The following is a 23060-nucleotide window of genomic DNA, read 5'->3' on the forward strand; positions in this document are numbered from 1 at the left end:
CACGGTTTGGGTTCCAAACCAGTATTTAAAAAGATATCTGAATTAAGCCGGTGTCTTCAAGACAAGGAGGTAAAATCATCTGATGTTGCAGCTGCTCCTGTTTCAGCGGTAGGAAAATGGAGACGCTTTAATTAAATTTCCCCCTCCTGTTTACAACTCTAAATTGCCTTCCGCGTGAGAAGCTTTCCACATCAATGGGAAACTCCCTTCAATTCAGCACTGACTAAGCTCTGCAAAAGATAGTCCTGGGAAGGAGATACACAGGGAAGAGGGAGATATGTGCTCCATATTGAAGATGGTAAAAAAGAAATAAAGGAGAAGCCCTCCTCCTCAATTAGCTTGGTGGGTGTTTGGCTAGAATGGCTGTTCATGGCTGCCTCGCCTTGAAGCTTAGGAAGTTCAGCTTCCATTTTCTCACCTGCTATCAATCACAGTTTACTAAGCTTCCTTGAAAACGTACCCCCTTTCCTAAGTTGTCTCCGTGTGTAATTCCAGCAGCTGACATCCTTTGGGCATTTGTCTGGGGCACGCTGCTAACGTCTGCTGTGCGGACTCCCTTTGTTTTCCTTGTTTAGTTTTCTGACCTGGTACTCTGAACATAATCAGGTGGCAAGTTCTCAGCTACCCACCTTTGATTTACCCTGGTGCCCCCAGGTTAATGTCATTCTGGGGCAGCTTTCACCAGTGTTGTACCTTCTGGATGTTTAGGACTGCAACTCCTACCTGCAACATCTGGAGGACAACAGATGCACAAAGGCTGTTCCTGGGGTATTGTGGGAAACTGAAAGGATAGCTAGACTTAACTGTCCTGTGCTTCTCAGAACGCTGCCAATGTAGCCAGGTCAATCTGCCAGGGCCCCCTGGCCACGGAGGGTGCCCTACAAGAGGACCGTTTTCCCAGGCCTTCCTCAAAACTTTCTGACAGACATGTTGAACAGTGGAGCACGCTCCTTTGGGAGGTGGTTGACTTTTCTTCCTTGGAGGGTTTTAAGCAGAGGCTGGGTGGCCATTTGTCAGGGATGCTTGAGTTGAGATTTCTGCTTTGCAGCGGGTTGGACTAGATGACCATTGGGGTCCCTTCCAACTCTATGATTCTGTTATCCTAAACCTGAATCTGAACTTGGGCATCTCATTTGTGGTTGCAGGAACAGGTCCTCCTAATGCCAGTTTGCATATTTTAAAATAAATCCATTGTTTTCTTTGTGGGGTTGTGTATTTGCTTTTATTGTTTTTTTGGTCTTTTTTTTAAATCAATGCTGTTTCAACATTTACTCAGGGAACATGGTGCAGCAAGAGGTGTCAATGTCTCTGTGTGTCTGTTTTGGGAGGCCGTGGAGAAGAAAGGGGGTACTTTACCTACCATATGTGTGTGTGTTTTTCCCTGAATTGTAAAGTAGGGAAAATTGTGTTTTACCTCTGATGCTTGCTCATGATCATCACACGACATCTTCTGCTATCTCGAGGCACCATGGCTTGTGATTCCTGCAGTGGAACTAGGGAAGAAAATGGAATCTTCATGTCTAATAAAAGAGGATTTCAAATTTACTTGCCATTGTTTTGTTGTTTTCTTCTTTTGCTATGGGTAGGGGATGATTTGCCCTTCAGCTAGATCCCAACTTTACAGGTGGTATTTTATTCAATGTGAAATATGTTTGCCTTGGCTTCCAACATGTACCCCTTCCAAGGCCATGGGCAAAGCAATTCATAAGATCACATAAAACAAAACAAACCACTTATTAAACATAAATATTTATAAATTACTTAATCAAAGAGCTCTCTAAGTGGTGTGCATAATAAAATGTTGATAAAACCCTGCTAAAATTCACAGAACTGGAGTGTGGGTGGGTGTATACACACATACACAGAGACACATATTAATAATACAAACAACAACAATTTTTAAGTTGGATTTCTCAAAAGCAGCCTAAGGCTGAAATATAAAACATAGATAGCTTCAAGCCGAAAACAACAATCAATCTCTATGGTACTAAAAGTATAGAACTGTGTCCCTAATAGAGCAATTGGTTAGATTGAAAAATATTAAATAGATCGAAGAATTGCCTTCAATTTTATGTATACATCTTTTATTACAAGTGCTTATTTTTAAAATGCCGTTGGTAAGGTGCTGTAGCTCAGTGAAAGAGCAGAAGGTACCAGATTCAGTCTCCAATAAACGGCACTGAGCACGAAAGGCAAGCAGCAGTAGGAAGTGGTGTCTCCTCTTCTATAAAAGCCCACCAATGGAGTGTAATAACTATAGGCTGGTCACCAACACCCCTGTCTTGGCAAAGATGGTGGAGAGGGTGGTTGTGAAGCAGCTGAAGGTATTCTTGGAGGAGGCTGATTATCTAGATCTGCCACAATCTGGGTTCAAACCCGACTTTGGAACTGAATCAGCCTTGGTGGCCCTGATGAGTGACCATTGCTGTGACCATTGCTCCATCTTTCAGCGGCTTCTGGTACTATTTGTTTACCATTGTATCCTTCTGGACTGACTCAGAGGGATGGGCATCATAGGCACTGCATTATGGTGGTTCTTTCCATATCTTCAGGGTGAGTGCTCCTCAGCACCTTGGCACTTAACACTATGAGGCAGGGAACTACCCTCTCTCCAGTGCTATTTAACATTTGTTGGGAGCGGCCGTTAGGCACTTTGGAACAAGTTGTCACTAGTATGCTGATGACAAGCAGCTCTGCTTCTCTAGATAGGTGTCTGAGCATAGTGGTGGACTGTATGAGGAACAATAAACTGCCTGAATCCTGGGGAGATTCTTTGGGTGAGTGGTTCCCATATCCAGGAAGGTGAGCTACCTGTTCTGCACGCCCTCAGAAGAAACAAGTGTATTGCTTAGGTGTGCTCCTGGTTACACCTTTGTCACTTAGAGGCCCAGGGGTCCTCTTTGGCTAGGCGTGCCTTTCACTAGCTTTGTCTGGTTCGCCAGCAACAGCCATTCCTGGACAGGGATAGCCTGGCCACTGTCGTCCACACATTGTAATGTGCTCTATATGGGACTAACTTTGGGCCTTGTTTGGAACCATTTTGATTTTTTAAAAAACTGAATTAGTAGTACAGGCACACCCCACACCCCATTTATGTGTTTTCAATATGTGTGCAACTCTGCGCTTGTGCATCGTGCCAAACCTGGAAGTGACCCCAAAACATCACAAAAAGGGGCAGGGCAGGGGTGAAATTAGGTATTTGCGGCTTTTTCAATGGTGTTTCAAATATAAGCAATTTCACTTAAATGCGTGGTGCTTTGGAATGTAACAAGGGGGGTGGGTTGCCTGTATATAAATATTTTAGTAAATAGATAAAATAAGAGGCTGCCTCCCTTGCCTCAGCCACAGGAGTGTCTGTGTATTATCTTAAAAATGGGGGAGAGGTCACGGACAGATCATTTACTTTACATGCAGAAGGTCTTAAGTTCGATCTCCAGCATCTGCAGATAGGACAGAGAGAGGGCCCTCTCTGAAACCATGGACAGCTGCTGCTAGTTGGTGGAGACCACCTTTGGCAACCTGGTGCCCTCCAGATGTGCTGACAGAAGTGGACCTTGGTAATCTTTTGTAATAAGGCACCATGGGTGAGGCAAAAAATTGGCGCCCCCAAATGGATCTCCTCAGTTATAGATTTTCTCAATCTTGTGCCCTGTGTGAGGGAACTGCCCACACCACGCTAAATATGGGGCTGGGGCTCACTGCAGCCGATGGGAGCCATTGTCCAAAATGCCTGGAAAGTACGAGCTTGGCAAAGACTGGTATAGACAAAACCAAGCAAGAAGAGCCAATGGTCTGACTCAGTGTAAGACAGTCTCCCAGGTTCCTGTGTTCCTAAAACAAAATAAAGTCTGCTTCTTTCATCAGAAAATAATATTTTACCCATGTAAATATGTAGTTAATAATTAATAACCAACCCATCAACATAGGTAAAAACCCCAACAATATTATTTATGTGTATCTAAATTTTAGGCACATGTAAATTCAGGAACATATTATAAATGAGAGATGGGGGGAGAGAGTCCTAGGTTGGCACCCACCTGTCTTGAGAGACAATGGAGTGAGCCTCCAGGGATGAAGTCAAGCTGCTGTGTTAGCAACACCAAAGTGACCTCCCTGGGGCGCAAGCTTGGGTAGTGTGTAGGGAGGTCTTGGGCTACCCAGATGGCAAGACCCCTCTCTCAGCCTCACTGATGTGGTCCAAAGGAAAGCAGAGCAAGATGTTTGGCAACAGCTTGGCTGCAGAAGTTGCCAGAAGGAAGTATACAAGGCTCCATCCAACTGCCTTAGGGACTCTCCATTCCACACTTGTAGTGTTAGCCTTTTCTTCTCCCGAAGATATCCCACAAGGAAGTAGAGAGACCAGAATTTTCCTTCTTCTAGATGGGTTGCCTTCCCTGGTTGATGAGCCCCATCTACTCCTTGCTTTCCCACAACAGCATGTGCAAAACCTGCCTTCTTGACCACTGGACCTGCTGTTGGGCCCATCCATGATGGGGCTATTTTCCTCAACTTCTTCTTTTTTTTTAATGTAAACTTCTGCAGAGGGCATGAAAAGCCAAAGTATATTGGTCTTCTGTGTTCATGCACACAAATTTACAGACTTGTGCACCAGAGTTAAGATGCAACTTCTAAAGCTTTAGGGAGTGGTTAAATTTGTTGACACCCATTTGCTATGAGACAACTCTGCATCTCCACCAAACAAAGGCAATACAGTGGTGCCTCGGGTTATAAGTACTTAATTCGTTCCAGAGGTCCGTACTTAACCTAAAACTGTTCTTAACCTGAAGCACCACTTTAGCTAATGGGGCCTCCTGCTGCCGCTGCGCCGCCAGAGCACGATTTCTGTTCTCATCCTGAAGCAAAGTTCTTAACCTGAAGCACTATTCTGGGTTAGCCGAGTCTTTAACCTGAAGCGTCTGTAACCTGAAGCATATGTAACCTGTATGTAAAGGAATATGTAAAGGAAAGCAAAATAGGGATAGAGTTACCCAGGAAAACTACCACCCTCCCTTGACAAAGTTTGCATTTATAGAATCATAGAAATGTAGAGTTGGAAGGGACCACGAGGGTCATGTAGCCCAACCCCCTGCAATACAAGAATCTTTCACCCAAGGTGGGGCTCAAACCACACAACCCTTAGATTAAAAATCTCATGCACTCTGGCTGGCCTTGTTGAAGAAACCACGTTATTAGCAAGATAACCAAGGGCCAAGGCGAGGGCAGCGAGCGGCCTGCTTCCTGGCGGAGGGGAACCTCCAAGTGGCCTCTGGTTCATCTATAAAAGGGGAGGGGATGGATGGCAAGCTGCTTTTGAGTATCACTTTCAGCCACTCTGAAGGTTAAATGCCTGTTTAGAGCCCCCTATTGAAGGGCGGAGGTGGGGTTTCTCGCATTGTTTGAACACCCTCCAAGCTTTGTTTAGCTGCTTTCAAGGAGCCTGTGAATTGGGGAGTGGGGGTGGGGTGGGGGAAAGCGCAGCATCCACTCCCCAAGCGGCTCCCCCTGGGCTCGAATAGAAGGGCCTCGTCCTGGCAGGAGAGGCTGGCTGTTTCCTGTGAGGCCTCAGTAGGCTGGGGCTGCCCTGCTTTCTTTGAGCAGCAGTTTAACCCAAGCTCAGAGGCCGGCCTCCACCTTACTGATCTCTGCTTGACACCCAATTACCACATGAATGAGACAGAAAAAGGTTTTAACTCCCCCTGACCTTCCTTCCCCCTCCCCCTCCCCCTCCCCGCCATATCATTTCTCCCTCCCATCCCCCTACCACCAGACCCCTTTTCTCTGATGCAGAAGGGAGTTCAACACAGAGACTGGGAGAAACCAAACAAAAGCCCCAGAGCCAGGAACCCTTCATTGTCATGGCCTGCAACAGCGGCTCCAAGCGCTCTCGTCTGTTATTCAAAGGCTTCAAAGTTCGACTTGCTGCTGGCCGTTTGAGGGTTCCTCATAATGCTTCACTGAGAAATAACCGGCTCGTTTCGCAGGCGGAAAAACGTGGTCCATCAACGTGGCCTGCTAAGTCACGCTGCATGAAATGTCACTGTCCTCCCTCTCTTAATTAAAAATGAAATATACGCCGCTGTTATATTTGTTGCAGGTCGTCTGCTGGAAAGAACGGTGTTGGGTTAAAGGGGAGCCTAAACGCAACACAGTGCAGGGTCAGGCCCTAGCAGTGGGGCACTAGGTGGGGGTGCAAAGAACAGGCGCCCTGTGAGTTTCTACCAACAAAAATAGGGTCATAGAGTCATAGTCAAAGAATTGTATAGTTGGAAGGGACCCCATCTAGGCCAACCGCCTACAATGCAGGAATTCATATACAGTGGTACCTCGGGTTACAGACGCTTCAGGTTACAGATGCTTCAGGTTACAGACTCCGCTAACCCAGAAATATTACCTTGGATTAAGAACTTTGCTTCAGGATGAGAACAGTGCGGCAGCAGCAGGAGGCCTCATTAGCTAAAGTGGTGCTTCAGGTTAAGAACAGTTTCAGGTTAAGAACGGACCGCCAGAACAAATTAAGTTCTTAACCCCAGGTACACTTATATACCCTTGTGAAGCAGAGAATGTAGAAATGGTGAGGCCTTTTTTTTTTGTATTGTTCCTTTTACTGTGATATCCACTGTCAATTTATTAATCCAATTTTACAAAGTATACCAGGAAGATCTGAAGTGTTTTATACTGATTACCTCTTGGCTGACCAGTTTCCTGAGATTACTGCCAAGGCAGTTCATTTTTGTGTGGCAGCAATAGCTTGTTGACACAGGATCTTAATTTTAAAATTATCAGCACTTTATGGCGCTTTTCATCATTTTAGTATATAATTTTATATTTTTCACTGTTTTATATTCTACATTGTTTTTAATTTTATATTTAATATTGTATTTAATTGTACATTATATTGTCTTTTATGTATGCATAATATTGCATTATATTGTGTCTTTTTTGTATTCTGTTTTCTTCCTACCTTCTTACTGGTCCTTGACCGAACCAAATATACTAGTACTACTATGCAGTGCTCAAATAGATACAATAGAAACACAGGGTTGTTCTCTGAGCTCATTCAGCACCTGCAAAGTGGGAGAGAAAGTCTCCATCTCAAACCCCTAAAAGATACCTTCCATATTTCTTGCACTCCCAACTCAGTCTGCCTCAACCAGCATAGCCAATGAACACCTAGGAATTTGGGAGCTGCCGTTCAGCAACATCTGTAAGGTCACATATTCCAATTCCCCAACCTATATTTTTTCAAAGCCTTTAATACAGTGGCAGGAGAGGATGGCAAGTGTGGCGGGAAGATTCAAGGACAATCAAAAAAACATTTAAACATTACAGTGTAGTGTGGTATAGTAAAGTAAATAAGAAAGATCGGAAAAGAGAAAGGCTTGTGGTGATGAGTTTTTCTCAAATTAGACCTAATATAAATGATATTGCCCAACAAAAGCAAGCCCATACCTCTCATTGAGTTTGAAGACATACATAAGGTACACATAGGAGGTTCGTTTATAATTACATTTTGGGAATGATTCATGTTCTTATGTAGTTGCCTTGTTTTTTTAATTTCTGGGTGTCCCCATGATCATATAATAAAGCAGTTGTGCTCCATGTTACAAATCAAGCCCTGCTTGTTTTTGTTTGTTTGTTTTCCAATGTATTTGTTATCAATAAAAAAATTGGTGTGGCACAAAAAAATTGTATTCCGAAAGTGTGGCCCATAGAAAAATGTCCCAGAACCACTGCTTTAATATGTAACAGGCAGCTGAGAAGGTGCAGGCTAGGGGGTTGAATTCTGGTGCTGGAGGAGATTCTTGAGAGTCCCATGGACTGCAAGATCAAGCCTATCCATTCTGAAAGAAATGAGCCCTAAGTGCTCACTGGAAGGACAGATCCTGAAGCTGAGGCTCCAGTACTATGGCCACCTTATGAGAAGAGAAGACTCCCTGGAAAAGACCCTGATGTTGGGAAAGATGGAGGGCGCAAGGAGAAGGGGACGACAGAGGACGAGATGGTGGGACAGTGTTCTCGAAGCTACCAGCATGAGTTTGACCAAACTGCGGGAGGCAGTGGAAGACAGGAGTGCCTGGCGTGCTCTGGTCCATGGAGTCACGAAGAGTCGGACACAACTAAACAACAACAAGGTGATTGTGGGAAGAATGAGAACTTCTAGACTTTTAGAAGACATCTGAAGGCAGCCCTGTTTAGGGAAGCTTTTAATGTTTGATGCATTACTGTATTTTAATATTTTGTTGGAAGCTGCCCAGAGTGGCTGGGGAATAAATAAATTATTATTATTATTATTATTATTATTATTATTATTATGGTCCAAGATAACAACCTGTGTTTGCAGCCATGATTTCCAGGGTATAGAAACTGCGGGACCTAAAACTGATCAGCAAGTCTGATATTTCTCAGTTACGGCTGGCAACTTTTTCGGACACCCTGGCTACCAGCCAGAGCAGGCAACACTAATCTGGCCGGGACATCCCCGCGGTTCCAACCAGCGCAGAAGGCGGCTGCTCCGAGCCTTTTCAAAACGGGCGGGCGGGGCCAAGCCGCTTCCGGCGCGCCGTTGCTCGGCAACCTCCGCCGCCCACGGAAGCAGACGCGGCTTCGCGCTTCCGCTGCGGGCAACGCCGTTCCCTCACAAAAGATGGCGGCGCCCTTGTCTCTTCAGCTGGAGTTCGGGTAAGGGAGGCGCCATCGGGGCGGCGGAGGGTTTCCTTGCCGAGGTCCCGCGTGGGGAGCTCAGCCGGTGAAGGGGGTGCTTGGTCTGGGGGTGGAGGGTCTGGGTCTGGGTTTGGGGTGAGAGTGTTCTTTTTGGGTGGGTGGAGGGAAACGGGGGCGCCATTGTTTCCCATTTGGTTTCTAAAGCTTCCTTTCTTCGCCCTCACAGGCTACCCTTCTCCCCATAGGAATCTTCCTTTCCCTACATCGCCCCACCCCGCCCCCCGCCCCACACTCCCAACAGAAGGGGCTCAGGACAGTCGCTTGTCCCCGCCTCCCACAGCAATGCAGGAATCGCATCTAATCACAGGGATCACACAGTGACTCCTCTCAACAAGGGGAGGTGACACATCGTGGCTTTTAGCTTAGGAAAAAGGAAGCCAACAGGGAACACAGGGGAGGGGCGCAAAGTTATGCACGGTGCGGAGAAAGTGGAGAGGCATACACTTTCCTCCCTCATAAATACATACAATATCTTCTCATTATTTGTTTAAAAGCACCATAGATTAAAAGAGGGTGCTGTGTGTGCATATACTTCTTGATTCCCAGTGGTTTGTGGGAGGTGGAGTTCATACTGGGGCAACCTGGTGGTGATGGGGACTAAGAATGGGTTGCCTAGAGACTTAACAGGCAAGGTACATGTCCTCCAATCAACTTAAAGTTACTTGTGGACTTTAAAAGGGTTGGGAGGCAGAGAACTGAAAATGAGACTGACTGTCATTGGTGCTTGTGACTATGCCAAGGTGGCAGATTCACAGGTTTCATGAGAAGGAAAGCTTGCATGAAGATAGCCATGTCCAATTTTGGCCCACAAATGAGGCTTCCTATTCTAGGAGTGAAGTGAAGTGGGTAAGAATTTGGTTATACTAAAGAAAGGTATTGGCAAACTATGGCAAGTTCTTAAAGAAATGGGAGTGCCTGATCACCTCATCTGTCTCCTGAGAAATCTCTATGTGGGACAAGAAGCTACAGTTAGAACTGGATATGGAACAACTGATTGGTTCAAAATTGGGAAAGGAGTACGACAAGGCTGCATTTTGTCTCCCTGCTTATTTAACTTATATGCAGAATTCATCATGCGAAAGGCTGGGCTGGATGAATCCCTAGCCGGAATTAAGATTGCCGGAAGAAATATCAACAACCTCAGATATGCAGATGACACAACCTTGATGGCAGAAAGTGAGGAGGAATTAAAGAACCTTTTATTGAGGGTGAAAGAGGAGAGTGCAAAATATGGTCTGAAGCTCAACATCAAAAAAACGAAGATCATGGCTACTGGTCCCATCACCTCCTGGCAAATAGAAGGGGAAGAAATGGAGGCAGTGAGAGATTTTACTTTCTTGGGCTCCATGATCACTGCAGATGGTGACAGCAGCCACGAAATTAAAAGACGCCTGCTTCTTGGGAGAAGGGCAATGACAGGCCTAGACAGCATCTTGAGAAGTAGAGACATCACCTTGCCAACAAAGGTCCGTATAGTTAAAGCTATGGTTTTCCCAGTAGTGATGTATGGAAGTGAGAGCTGGACCATAAAGAAGGCTGATCGCCGAAGAATTGATGCTTTTGAATTATGGTGCTGGAGAAGACTCTTGAGAGTCCCATGGACTGCAAGAAGATCAAACCTCTCCATTCTGAAGGAAATCAGCCCTGGGTGCTCACTGGAAGGACAGATTGTGAAGCTGAGGCTCCAGTACTTTGGCCACCTCATGAGAAGAGAAGACTCCCTGGAGAAGACCCTGGTGTTGGGAAAGATGGAGGGCACAAGGAGAAGGGGGCGACAGAGGACGAGATGGTTGGATAGTGTTTTCGAGGTTACCAGCATGAGTCTGACCAAACTGCGGGAGGCAGTGGAGGACAGAGGTGCCTGGCGTGCTCTGGTCCATGGGGTCACGAAGAGTCGGACACGACTAAACGACTAAACAACAACAAAGAAAGGTATATAAATAACAAAATTTGTGTCAGATTAAAGGAACTTGATGAAGAGAAAGGAAACTACAGGGCATCATATACCAGTATTGTGTCATTTAACTGTTCTCTGTACATTCAAAGAGTTGTTCCTTAAACTCCCCCTCCCCACAAAGAATCCATTTTCTTTTAAAGTCAACGCTGGTATTTGTGAAGTAATAATTTTGAGCATATGCAGAATGGCCATTTTCTCAGTAGGCATAGGCAGAACCAGTTCCTACATACGTGCCTTTAGTGTTTCAGGATAGAATACGGTTGGGGACCTTGCAGCCCAGTGGTCTAATTAGGGCAGCCAAATGGCAAGGTCCTATCAGCCAAGTCATTCTCACCTCCCACATACTTAATGTTAGGTGTGGGGCAGGTAAAGTAAACAGGAGGTTGCAGGCACCACCAATCAGTTGACTGCTGGGTCATGAGAAGCCCTTTTCAGAGCACTAGCTTTGCAGTGGAAGGTATGAGTTCCAACACCTTTTGTTTTAGAAATGCAGAAATTTAGCACCTGAAGGAACATAGTCTGCCACTATCCTTTAAATCATGTTGCTAACCTGTAGCCCCCCCCCCCCCCCGGTTTTTCTGGACTTCAATCTCCCATCAGCTGCTGCCAGCACAGCCAGTGGCCTGGAATGATGAGAGGTGTAGGGTAGCAAAATTTAGAGCAGTGTTTCCCAAACTTGGGACTCCAGCTGTTTTTGGACTACAACTCCCATCATCCCTTGCCAGCAAGACCAGTGGTCAGAGATGATGAGAACTGTAGTCCCAAAGCAGCTGGAGATCCAAGTTTGGAAAATACTGATCTAGAGGGTCACATGTTAGCCTCTCCTGATTTTAATGGTTCATCAGGTTTGACCCGCGTATGGGATGACTGCATATTCCTGCATTGCAGGGGGTTGAACTAGATGATCCTCAGTGTCCCTTCCAATTCTATGTCTGTGATTTTATTTGTTGAATAAAGAGCTAGACATTTTAAGGACCACAAAATAATTACATTGTAAACAACCCTGTGATCCTCAGATGAAGGACGGCAAAGAAAATGAATAAATGAATGCACAAAGTGGTATAAAAAAAATTACGTCATTAGTGCCATGTTGGTGGCTCAGTCTTGAATGTATTTCCTTTCTCGGTAATGTTGAAAGGGAGATAAAAATCCAGCTAGGCATCAGACATCAAGGTGCTTGATGTTTAGTTTTCAAATGCTGCTTTCTGCATTGAATAGTCTGAAGTCATTCTGTAGTTAAGTGTTTATTATAAGGTCCATGAAAATAAGTCTCAGAGGAAAGTGATGAATGAGTCTGTCAAGCAGTCTTCCTCGCCCTGGTGCTACAAATGTTGCAATCCAACTCCCAGTATTCCTGACCATTGGCCATGTTGACCAGGGCTGATGAGTTGTAGTCCAAAGCATTTGGAGATCACCAGACTGAGGACATATGCTGTAAAAGTTTACAAAAAGGCACTCTTGTTAAAGAGGGGGTTTGAACATCACTTAGCCTGGCGTGCTCTGGTCCATGGGGTCACGAAGAGTCGGACACGACTAAACAACAACAATAGCAAAGCATACATGTGAAGTACAGGACTCCTTCCAGAATGGGAATAGACTGGATTGCAACTTTTGACTATATATGTAATCAAGAAAAGAAGGGAATCAAGCATGCAACATTGGCATCAAACAAAAGGGAAGCAACACAACTATGAAAAAGAGAAATGCCAGTATCTCTAGTCCCTAAAAGTTTGTGCTACAGTGAATATGTTGAGTTTTTGAAATATCACAGGTATAGAACGGAAACAAATGATCCTTCTTTAAACAAACAAGCCCACCTGTGACTTTGCAAATGTTTCCCTCAGTATCTGATGGTGTCCCCTCTCTCCTGCAGTTGGCTATAACTGTCTCTGTCTAGTGGTAGTGCATTAACTAGAATGGTGGGTCTTGATGGGGAAAAACCGGGGAAAATTGCATTCTCAGTGAGCTAGGATATGAATTCACACTTATCAGAACCAAACCTGCTATGATAATGTAGATGAAGTGCCTTAGATACTGTCTACATATGTTAATTTCCAGAGGGGCTGCCGTGTTTTTCATAACAAAAAGAGCAAAAGGGTTTGTAGCACATTGAAGGCTGACAAATTTATTATGGCATAAATGTTTGTGGACTGCAATGGAGAAAGCTGTGGCCCTCCCAGTTGTTGCTGGACTCCCAGCTCCTATCAGCCACATCCAGCATGGTCAGTGGTCGGGGATGATGAGAGTTGTGTGTCCAGCAGCATCTGGAGGACCTTAGGGTCCACATCCCTGATTTAGATCCTAGAGGGGTACACTATTAAACTTAAATTCAGCCTTCACCAACAAATGCTTTGGTTCAGAACTTCCATTGTGCTGCCTGGAGCCACTTACAGTCCAGAGCATCTGGAGAACATTAGGCTGGTGGAAGCTACTTCTGAAGAGATTTTAAGATGTGCCCCATTTTATTATGTAAACGTGTGGAGAACATTTAGTTGAAATATTGTATATAAACATTCTAAATAAACTCCCCATCAGTTCTAGTAGATACCTTTCTCCAAACCTTGAAGGGTTTCTTCGACTTAAAGAAATAATGTCCTTTTTCCATGCTCGCACCATCTAGTACATCGTTTTGAGATAACTACTCCGCCCATGCTAGCCACTGTAGAACTGATTTCCAGAAAAGCAGTGTTAATTTGGTCCCCCCCCCCTCCACTTTTCTTGGAAGTGCCTAAAAAGAGTGCTCTATGTGTTCACATTGCAGCTGAGTTCTCCCCCCAGCTAGTATGCTACAGAAGGACCTTATCTCCCATCCCAGTATCTGCGATTAACACAAAGTGTGAGCTTGTTTTCACAGCAAGCAGAAAGATGCTTCTTTCCTATCATTGGTAGGGATTGTTCTCGCTCATGAATCTCCAGATTTGTCTAACATTAATAACTGCTACTTCAGTTTTCAGTTAACCGTTTTTCTTTTTTGTTGAGCCTAGATAGCACTAACAGAGCAATCCTTGGGGAGTGTGGCTTTGTATAAGTAATAGCATTGCAGTGAGCATTACAAAGGCACTGTTGTGCTGTTCCATAGTACAGCCAAAAATCTCCCTCCACGTAACTAGATTTAAAGGGACTGGGTCTAATGCTAATATTTCACCGTAAGTATTTTGATAATTCCTTTTCCATATCTCTCTGTTAACATGGCAATCATGAAGCATGTGGATGCCAAGAAGCCAGTACCAATTAACTGCTGGAGTAGATTTTGATGATGGCTCATTCCCTCATGGCTCCATGGTTAGATGTTGCCTGCTCTCCATCAATCTCAGCTGTGTGTCTTAAGTAGTATTCCTGTGCACCAGCCTTTCCCAACCTGGTGTCCTCCAGCTCTTGTTGGACTACGACTCATCATCAGTTCTAGCCAGCATGGCCAAGGTCAAGTATGATGAAAGTTATAGTTGAGCAACAGCTGAAGGGTGCCAGGTTGGTATGTGCTTTTCTGGAATTAAGTGAGGTTTTTCCTTGAGCAGGTATATATAGAATTGATGATGGTTCAGGCCTGTGCTGAACAGATTCCTCAATTGAAACTTTCTCTATATGTTTCTTCTCGTCCTTCAGAAATGCTAGAAGATGCTTTATTTACATTGTAGTTCTCTCTCCTGTGCCTCTTTCCCTAATACATCCTCTTCCCCTTATATATGTATTTTTCTTTTAATACTGATGTGGATTGGTTTTCAATGGGGCCATTAGGTAAGTTGCAGAGCCAACTCTACTGGTAGGCAAAGTGAGGCAGCCAACCTGGATGGCAAATGGGGCAGCAGCTACAGAACAGTGGTGGCAGCCTCCTGCAGTTGATCTTTCTGAACCCCCTTAAGAAGACAGAGCTCAGTTTATCTTACACCCTGCCATGTGCCCCCTAGGCTGCCCCTTCTCCCCTCTGTTAAGAAGGAAGGAGGACAGCCATTGAGGAATAAGATTCAGTTGCCAATTGAGTAGGCTTCTCTGTGTGAAATGAGAAGGTGTAGGTTGTATCTTGTCCTTTTCCTCAGGCATCAAATTGTCTTGGATCAACCCTGTATGCTAAGTCAATGAGTTAATTTATTGCATTTGCACATGAAGTAATGCACATGAAGTGAGGGGTATGTAGAGGGGAAACACCTTAGTTTGTTTTTAATTATGCATGCACTATAAAAGGCTGGTGCCTCTATGATTTTTGTCTTTCAGAATGTTGCTGATTATGTGTTTCTTGTCTTAAATTTTCAGAGGTGGAGCAGAGCTCTTGTTTGATGGGATAAGAAAACATCAGGTGACTCTGCCCAGCCAGAAAAAACCTTGTGAGTATTTTGACTGTTCTGTCTTCTTCTGGCCCAGACTTGGTTCTTATTGATGGACCAAGATGAAAATGAAAACCTGTTCTATTTGTGAAGCTTTTAAACTCGTGGTCCAGTGGCACATGGGAAACTGCCTTATGGTAGATCAGACTATTTGTCCACTTCCTAGGCTTGATGTCTCCTTGATTTTGGGCAGAGAAAGCCCTCTCCAGTTGCCTGCAACTCAACATTGCTGTGATGTCAGGGGGTGATGCATTTTAAGCCCTGATTGCTGGAACTTCAAAGCACAGCATGGTTTGTTTGAAACAGTTCCATTCTCTTATTTGAATCTCCAAAAACCAGAGGTTCAAGTAGCAGCGCTGGGAGGGAAAAGGAGTATCCATGCCTTGGAAACAGCTTTTCTTTCATGGAGCAAGAAGTGATGATGGATGATGGGAGCATGTTAAGGAACAATTGGGAGCTCCTTTCAAGCCATTATTTGCTCCACATCAGACATTTTTTATGTCGAGTGTAGGGTGGTGGGCATGATTTACCCAAAACAGCCTCATGGGCCAAATGGGGAGGTCTGGCAAGCCAAGTTTGGCTGGAGGTTCCACACCCCTGCTTTGACTGGAGGAGCCAAGGACCTTCTTCAGGGAAATCAGGTGCTCAGCTGCTGCTTCATTGATCCAGGTGGCTTCTGGTCCCTATTCATGCATGTTTCTGGGCAAGGATATAGTGAAGTGCTTTTGGTCTGCAAAATGAAGGCTACTGCAAAGAACAAAGGGTGACTTCTCACACCAACCCCTGGGATTAGACAGCTTCCTAGAGGTTAGCTCTATCAGTGACTATTGCCTATTATAATAGAGCTTCCCAATACAGAGGCAGTATTCCTCTGAAACACCAGCTGTAGGGGACTGAAGGCAGGAAGTGCCATGGGCACATCATGCCCTGTTTGTGAGTCTCTCAGAGATATTTAGTTGGCTGCTCTTAGAAACAGGCAGTGTTTGTTCTGACTCACCCAGCTAGTTCTGCTGCTCATCTGTAGGGGGATGGTGGTACCCTGAAATTCAGGTCCCAGAGAACAGTCTGAAGGCATGTGATGTATGCAACCTCTCTGCAACTAAGCCTAATCTGAGTCTAATCTGCACTTGGATGGGAGGAGGCTTAGGGATCCCCACCTTGTGTTCCACAATGGAAGAAATGCAGCAATAAATCATTGCATATGGGAGAAAATGAGAAATGAGATGCTGATGCTGCCCCCTATACCTTTGCAATAATGTGTAAACAATAGTGCATCAAGAAGAAACTTGACACAACCAGGGTATGCCAGGGTCATGTAACAGCCATGTAAGGTAGGTTAGGCAGAGAAGTGGTGACTGGTCCAGGATCTCCTGTTTCTACTCATTCCTGTGTAGTGGGATTCCTGACTCAAGGAACAAGTGAATGGCAGAAGCAATCCACCACTGTGCTTCCCATTTGCAGCTGAGGATGATTTTTGCCTTTACCAAGTTATGTGCTTTTGAATATGTGTGAGAATATCTGGTCACCTGCCGCGGTCTTGGGAGTAAGAATTAGATTCAAACATCTAGGGTCATTCAGTGAAGCTGAGTGGTGAGAGCTTCTTAATATCAGTTCCTGGGGAGCAGTGATGGGAAATGGCCATCACACTTGTGTCCTGCTTTGCCAATGGAAAACAAAACTGGACTGGGCATGATTTTGGACTGATCCAGTGGGGCTGTTCTTACATTCTTAATGCAAACTTAAAACTCGTATTACTGTAAATTGTTTTAGTTTTAGAATTTAATCAAAATTTGATTGAAGCCTAAACTAAGGAGATGCGAGCCTTTGACCAAAGTAACTCCCAGTCCCTAAAGCTGGCTCTGACAGATTCAGCAGGCACCTTCTGCTCCAGCTTTTAAACACCTTTCTGAAACTTTCCTTTGTGGATAATTTATACAACTTTCTGCAACAGTTACCCCAATCTCTGATTTTAACTTTATATAATTTTTGATTGTATGGTTTTACATTCAGTTGTTGTGAACTGCTTTAATTTTTTTTAAATTGAATGGGGCACACAACTATTTGCTGTAAATAAATAAATAAGAATAAATCTTATGGGCATACTCAGCTGCCTCACACCAAGTCAGGCCGCTGGTCTATCAAGCTCAGTCTTGCTGACTTCTGCTGCTGCCAGTTCTTGGACAGAAGCCTCGTCAAGTCCTGCTCCACAGTGGGATTTCTTAATTAGTGGAGCCATCTGATTGAACAACTTAAGTAGACGTGGGGAACCACATATTTACCTGCCCCAAACCTGACATCCCATATATTGGGCATATGGACATGGCTTGGAAAGGTGGCCTTTCAGGCCAAATTGGGACCCCGAATTGGGGCCCATGAGCCAGAGGTGTCTTCTCACCTCACCTTGCTCCTGGCTGAACTGAGGTTTTCATTAGTTAAGGCTGCAGTCCTATACACACTTACCCAGGAACTCTGTTTAAACATAGTGGGGCTTTCTTCTGAGTAAACTTCCACAGGATGTTTCCCAGTACCCACCCATCTGCCCTTTTTTATTGGGACAAAATCCATACAACTGTCCAGAGACAGGGAGCACAAGGCAAGTGAAGGATGCTGGTCTGCTTCTGTGTATTATTTTTGTAATCAATGTAGAATAATAGAATTGTAGAGTTGGAAGGGAGCTTGAGGATCATATAGTCCAGCCCCTGCAATGAATCATGGCAATCTGTGAACTGAGATAGCTCTTTCCACTCTTACTTACTGACTTTTATTTTGTTCTCTTGACAACCCCATTTTACTGTACCTTCTGTCCCATATGGTTGTTTTATTGCCATTGTATTGTTGATGGTTTCTCCATTTGTTTGAAACCCAACAAAAATGTCTTTAAAGGGGGATGCTGCTGCCCTAGCTCCTCTTCCTTGCTCCTGCATACCAGCTCAGGAAGGACAGGTGAATTGTCCTGGCTCAAGAGGGTGAGGCAGGCAGCAGTGCCCCCTTTGCAGGGGTGTCATGCTACCCTGCAGCACCTACCTCTGATGCAGACAATTGCAGACAATGGTGAATAAACTGGAAACCCTCAATCATGAAAGATAAGAATTCTATTTATTGGTGTCCTCCTGGATGTGAGTGCTGTGAACTCCATCAGCACTCAGTAGTGAAGCGGGTCATTGTATGGCTGCAGCAACCAGAGATGTCGGAGCGACTGCCTCCTTCTCCTGTAGCCATACAGTGCAGCATTTGTCTGTCGTCAAAAGAAGCATCGCTTTCTCCTCTGTGTGTGTGTCTAAACAACAATCCAGGAATAATTTTAACTCTTTCAATGGTGAGCTCTGATAGATGGCAGCTTCTAAGTCAGGCTTTGCTCTCCTTGTGACATCTATTTAGTCCCATGTGTGGGCTTGCTTAGCTGCTGCTGCTGCTGTAACATCTAAGTAGCTTATAAATGGTGATACCTGCAGGGTAACTTCAATGTCATGTCAACAGCTTTCCTCTACCCAGAGGGGTTATAGGGCCCCAAAAGGAGCAGATGTCAAAACAGTGGGAGAGCAAAGAGGTCTCATGTCAGTGCAGGTAAATATGTTTGGGAAAATGACATTCTATCCAACTATATTCCTGGTCTGGAGGACCTGAAAGAGGCACTCCAGATCCCATCACAATCTTTCTCGCTAAAATAATTAACATAGAAGAAAACTTGGATATTTGCCCTCCCTTGACAAATTCCCAAAGGGCTAAAAGGATGATAAGGCATAAGCTATCTTAGCGATTTGCCAAGATGAGTCATGGACGAAATAAGGTCTTGCCAAGTTCTTCAAAAGAACCAGATAATGCTGAGATTCACCGCAGGTGGATGAATCTTATCCCAGCTTTTGAACTGCCACTATTAAAAAGTAGATCTGGAAAATTTCCATTTCGTGCCCAACACAAGAAATACCAAACGTTTACTTATGACTTTTAGTAAACCGGCCTTCCCGTCTTGACTTAGGGAGATGAAAAACATCCTATGGTGGTCTCATTTTCTTCACCCGATAAGGGTTTTCAAAGATGAAACAGTGAGAAAGTTGGTCCCTGGCAGAAATCAAAGCAAATGCCGATAAGGGAAACTAAATTAAACAATAGAAACATTACGAGTCCGAAGGAGGAAGAGAAATCCGTGAGTTCAGAAATACAAGAACTGAAGAGGAGATTATTAAGTATAAAGTCTGAGATTTCAATTCAAAATATAAGGACACTAGAGCCTGGAACACAATATTTAAATATGCCCAACAGCTCTCCATCCTGAAGAAGGACATCGGTGCAACTCTCTGATCTCTTCCTGAGTGATAGCGATGAAGAGGAGGAGTCTGGCGACCCTGACATTCCTATTTTAATAACTCACAAAGAACCTCAGGTCGCTGATAGACTCTTGAAACTAAGCAACCAGGTTATATCCAGACCTTTGCTTAACACTCCCAAAATCTACAAGGACGACCGTTCTTCCCTATTGCATTACTGGCAAGATAGGACTGGTGGAGTTCCTGAGCATGAAGCTGGCTCTTTGCTGGCTAGTGATCCCCATTTTACAGCATATGCCTTTTTAATACTCCCAAAGGCTCAGAAAGAGTTAATAGCCCCATGGCAATCCCATGAAGGAGGGAGGGATTGACAGCTAGCGGGCCACTGAGGGGCCGCCCTCCTTGCCTGGGGTGCGGCGGGATGGGCTACACCTATTGGGGATTTTGTCCTGCTGATTTTATATCTCAACATTACAGTGGTGCCTCGCAAGACGAAAAGAATCCGTTCGCGAGTCTCTACGTCTTGTGGTTTTTTCGTCTTGCGAAGCAAGCCCATTAGCGACTTAGCGGATTAGCGCTCTTAGCGGATCAGCTGATAAGCGGCTTAGCGGATCAGCTGATAAGCGGCTTAGCGGATCAGCTGATAAGCGGCTTAGCGGATCAGCTGATAAGCGGCTTAGCGGCTTAGAAAAAGGGGGGAGGAAAAAAAAACCCGCAGGAACTCGCAATACATTTTCATCTTGCAAAGCAAGCCCATAGGAAATTCGTTTTGCGAAGCACCTCCAAAACGGAAAACCCTTTCGTCTAGCGGGTTTTCCATCCTGCGAGGCATTTGTCTTGCGGGGCACCACTGTATACCTTTCTGATTCAGGAGACCTGGTCCAGGGACGACTTGTTAGTGAGGGCATATCACTCCTTTATAGAGGAGGCCAACACGGGGTTTGGGATCACCACCATTGAAGGGCGAGGGAGGTTTGGCGGTGGGGGTAGATATTATAGGCAAAGAGTTTTGAGATGTGGTGATGCCCAAACCCCTTCCAATCTACACCCCATCCCGAGCAGGGATTACCCACCTCCGTCACTGGTGTTGTGTAATGCCAGGTCTATAGGCAATAAAACCACCACCATGTGATACTTTTTTATCTCGTTGGGGGTTGGCTGGCTTCTGTGACGGAGACCAGGGTGCGTGAAGGGGAAGTAGTCACCCTGCATGAGATAGCACCCCCGGGTTTCTCCGTCCTCCACCAGTCGCAGATTGTGGGTCGGGGGGGGGAGCAGTAGCGTTAATCCGGGAGGATTACTCTTTCAGTGCTCTGCCACCACCATCAGTCTCCAGCATTGAATGTGTTGGCCTAGTGTGGGGCACCAAGGAGAGCTTGGCTGTCTGGCTGGTGTACCGACCACTTAGTGCACCAGCAGCCACCCTGTCAGGTCTGTTGGATGTGGTGGCAGGCTGGGCCTTGGAGTTCCCTAACCTACTGGTTTTGGGGGATTTCAACGTCCATGCTGATGCCACCCCCTCCTCACGGGCTGTGGACGTGGTGTCTTCCATGGCTACATTTGGGCTCTCCCAGTTTGTTTTGGGTCCCACACACCAAGCAGGCCACACGCTGGATTTGATTTTTGGTGCGGGTATAGATGTGATCATGTCCTCACTTGTGGAAGTGCCATGGTCTGATCACTACGCTCTAAAAGCCAGGATTCCTGCCTCCACCCCACTTGGGTGGTGAGCCTATTTGGGCTTGCCTGCGATGGATCCTGATGGATTTCGTCAGGGCTTGCGGGACCCTGCTCCCCCTGGTGGCTCACTAGATGAGCTTGTTGAGAACTGGAATAGCTGGTTCTTGGTGGCCATCAATGAGATCACACCTAAGCGCCCTCTGCGACCTCGCTGATACTGGGCCCCCTGGTTTACCGAGGAGCTCTGGAAAATGAAGCGGGACCTCAGATGGCTAGAGCGAGTATGGCGGCGTGCTCACGACGGAGCCTCAAGAACATCTTATAAGACACTTATGAAAGCCTATGAGATGGCAGTGAAAGCTGCAAAGATGTTTTACTTCTCAGCTTCCATTGCATCCGCTAGCTCTCGCCCAGCGCAACTTTTTAGAATAATTAGGTCTCTAACAACCCTAGAGGAACAGCTAAATTTAAATACGAATTTGACCCACAGCTGTGAGGCATTTGCGAGCTTTATTGCGGAGAAAGTCTTGCTGCTCCGCCATGACCTCCCTGCCAGTTTGGATACAGTAACAGAACTGGAGGCCCCTCAACTGTCCTCAGGTCTGGTATTGGACCACTTTGATTGGACACTCCCTGCAGATGTAGACAGATTCCTCCGAGCTGGAAGGCCCACCACTTGCCCCCTTGACCCGTGCCTGTCCTGGCTGATTAGAGCGTGTCCAGACAAGGTGCAGGCCCCCCTGGGTGAGATCATCAGTCAGTCCCTTGGCACAGGGACTTTTCCAGGGGAGTTGAAGAAAGCAGTGGTGTGTCTACTCTTAAAGAAAACATCTCTAGATCCTTTAGATCTATCCAATTACTGCCCGGTTTCGAATCTTCCGTACCTGGGTAAGGTAATTGAGAGAGTGGTTGCCGAACAGCTTTGTAGATTTCTGGATGAAACATCAGCTCTGGACCCATTTCAGTCCGGCTTCCGCCCTGGTTACGGGACTGAGACGGCTTTGGTTGCCCTGACAGATGATCTCTGTAGACAGCTGGATCGAGGCGGGTCGGGACTGCTGATTCTTTTAGATTTGTCAGCAGCCTTTGATATGGCCAATCATGAACTTTTGGACCACTGCCTTGCTGACGTGGGGATTCAGGGCATAGCCCGTAACTGGTTGTGCTCCTTTATCTCAGGTTGGGGACAGAGGGTGGTGCTAGGGAGGGAGTTGTCACCACGACATTCCTTGGTGTGTGGAGTCCCGCAGGGCGCAATCCTTTCCGCTATGGTTTTCAATATCTTTATGCACCCCCTTGCCCAGATCGTCCGGAGCTTTGGGCTGGGTTGTCATCAATATGCTGATTACAACCAGCTTTATCTGTTGATGGACGGCCGCCCTGACTCGGCCCTGGACACACTGACCAGATGCTTGGAAGCTGTGGCTGGATGGCTGTGTGGGAGCCGGTTGAAGTTAAATCCTTTGAAGACAGAGGTCCTCTGGCTGGGTCAGGACAACATGGGGTTGGGGGGCCAACTCCCATTTCTTGCAGGGGCTCAATTAGTGCCAGCGCCTTCTATCAAGAGCTTGGGTGTAACCTTCAACGCCTCCCTTTCCATGGAGGCGCTGGTTGCAGCCACAGCAAAGGTGGTATTTTTCCATCTCCGCCGTATCAAGCCATTGGTCCCTTACCTGTCTCGCCCCGATCTGGCCACCGTGATCCATGCGACGGTCACCTCCAGGCTTGATTATTGTAACTCGCTCTATGCGGGGCTGCCCTTGAAGCCGACCCAGAAACTCCAGTGGGTGCAGAATGCCACGGCGAGGCTCCTTATGGGGTCCTTGCCATGGGATCACATTCATCCAGTGCTTTACCAGCTGCACTGGGTCCCAGTGGACTACAGGGTAAGGTTTAAGGTGCTAGTTTTGACCTTTAAAGCCCTATGCGGCCTAGGACCCTCATACCTACGGGACCGCCTCTCCTGGTATGCCCCACGAAGGACCTTAAGGTCCACAAATAACAACACTTTGGAGGTTCCAAGCCGCAAGGAGGTTAGATTGATCTCAACTAGGGCCAGGGCCTTTTCAGTACTGGCCCTGACTTGGTGGAACGCTCTGCCACAAGAGACCAGGGCCC

At 45.9% G+C, this 23060-nt stretch overlaps 1 protein-coding gene across 1 annotated transcript in view; it reads left to right on the plus strand.

The window, feature by feature from the left end:
- Nucleotides 1-8575: 8575 nt before the first annotated feature.
- Nucleotides 8576-23060, plus strand: part of URM1 (ubiquitin related modifier 1) — a 35256-nt gene continuing 20771 nt past the window's right edge. Inside the window, exons 1-2 of the mRNA XM_079962276.1 lie at nt 8576-8679; nt 14927-14997. Coding sequence (XP_079818402.1) covers nt 8645-8679; nt 14927-14997 — 106 coding nt within the window. The 5' untranslated portion in view covers nt 8576-8644. The remainder of the gene's footprint in view (nt 8680-14926; nt 14998-23060) is intronic.

The sequence above is a fragment of the Podarcis cretensis genome (genome assembly GCF_951804945.1).
Source record: "Podarcis cretensis genome assembly, chromosome: Z".
Lineage (NCBI taxonomy): Eukaryota > Metazoa > Chordata > Lepidosauria > Squamata > Lacertidae > Podarcis > Podarcis cretensis.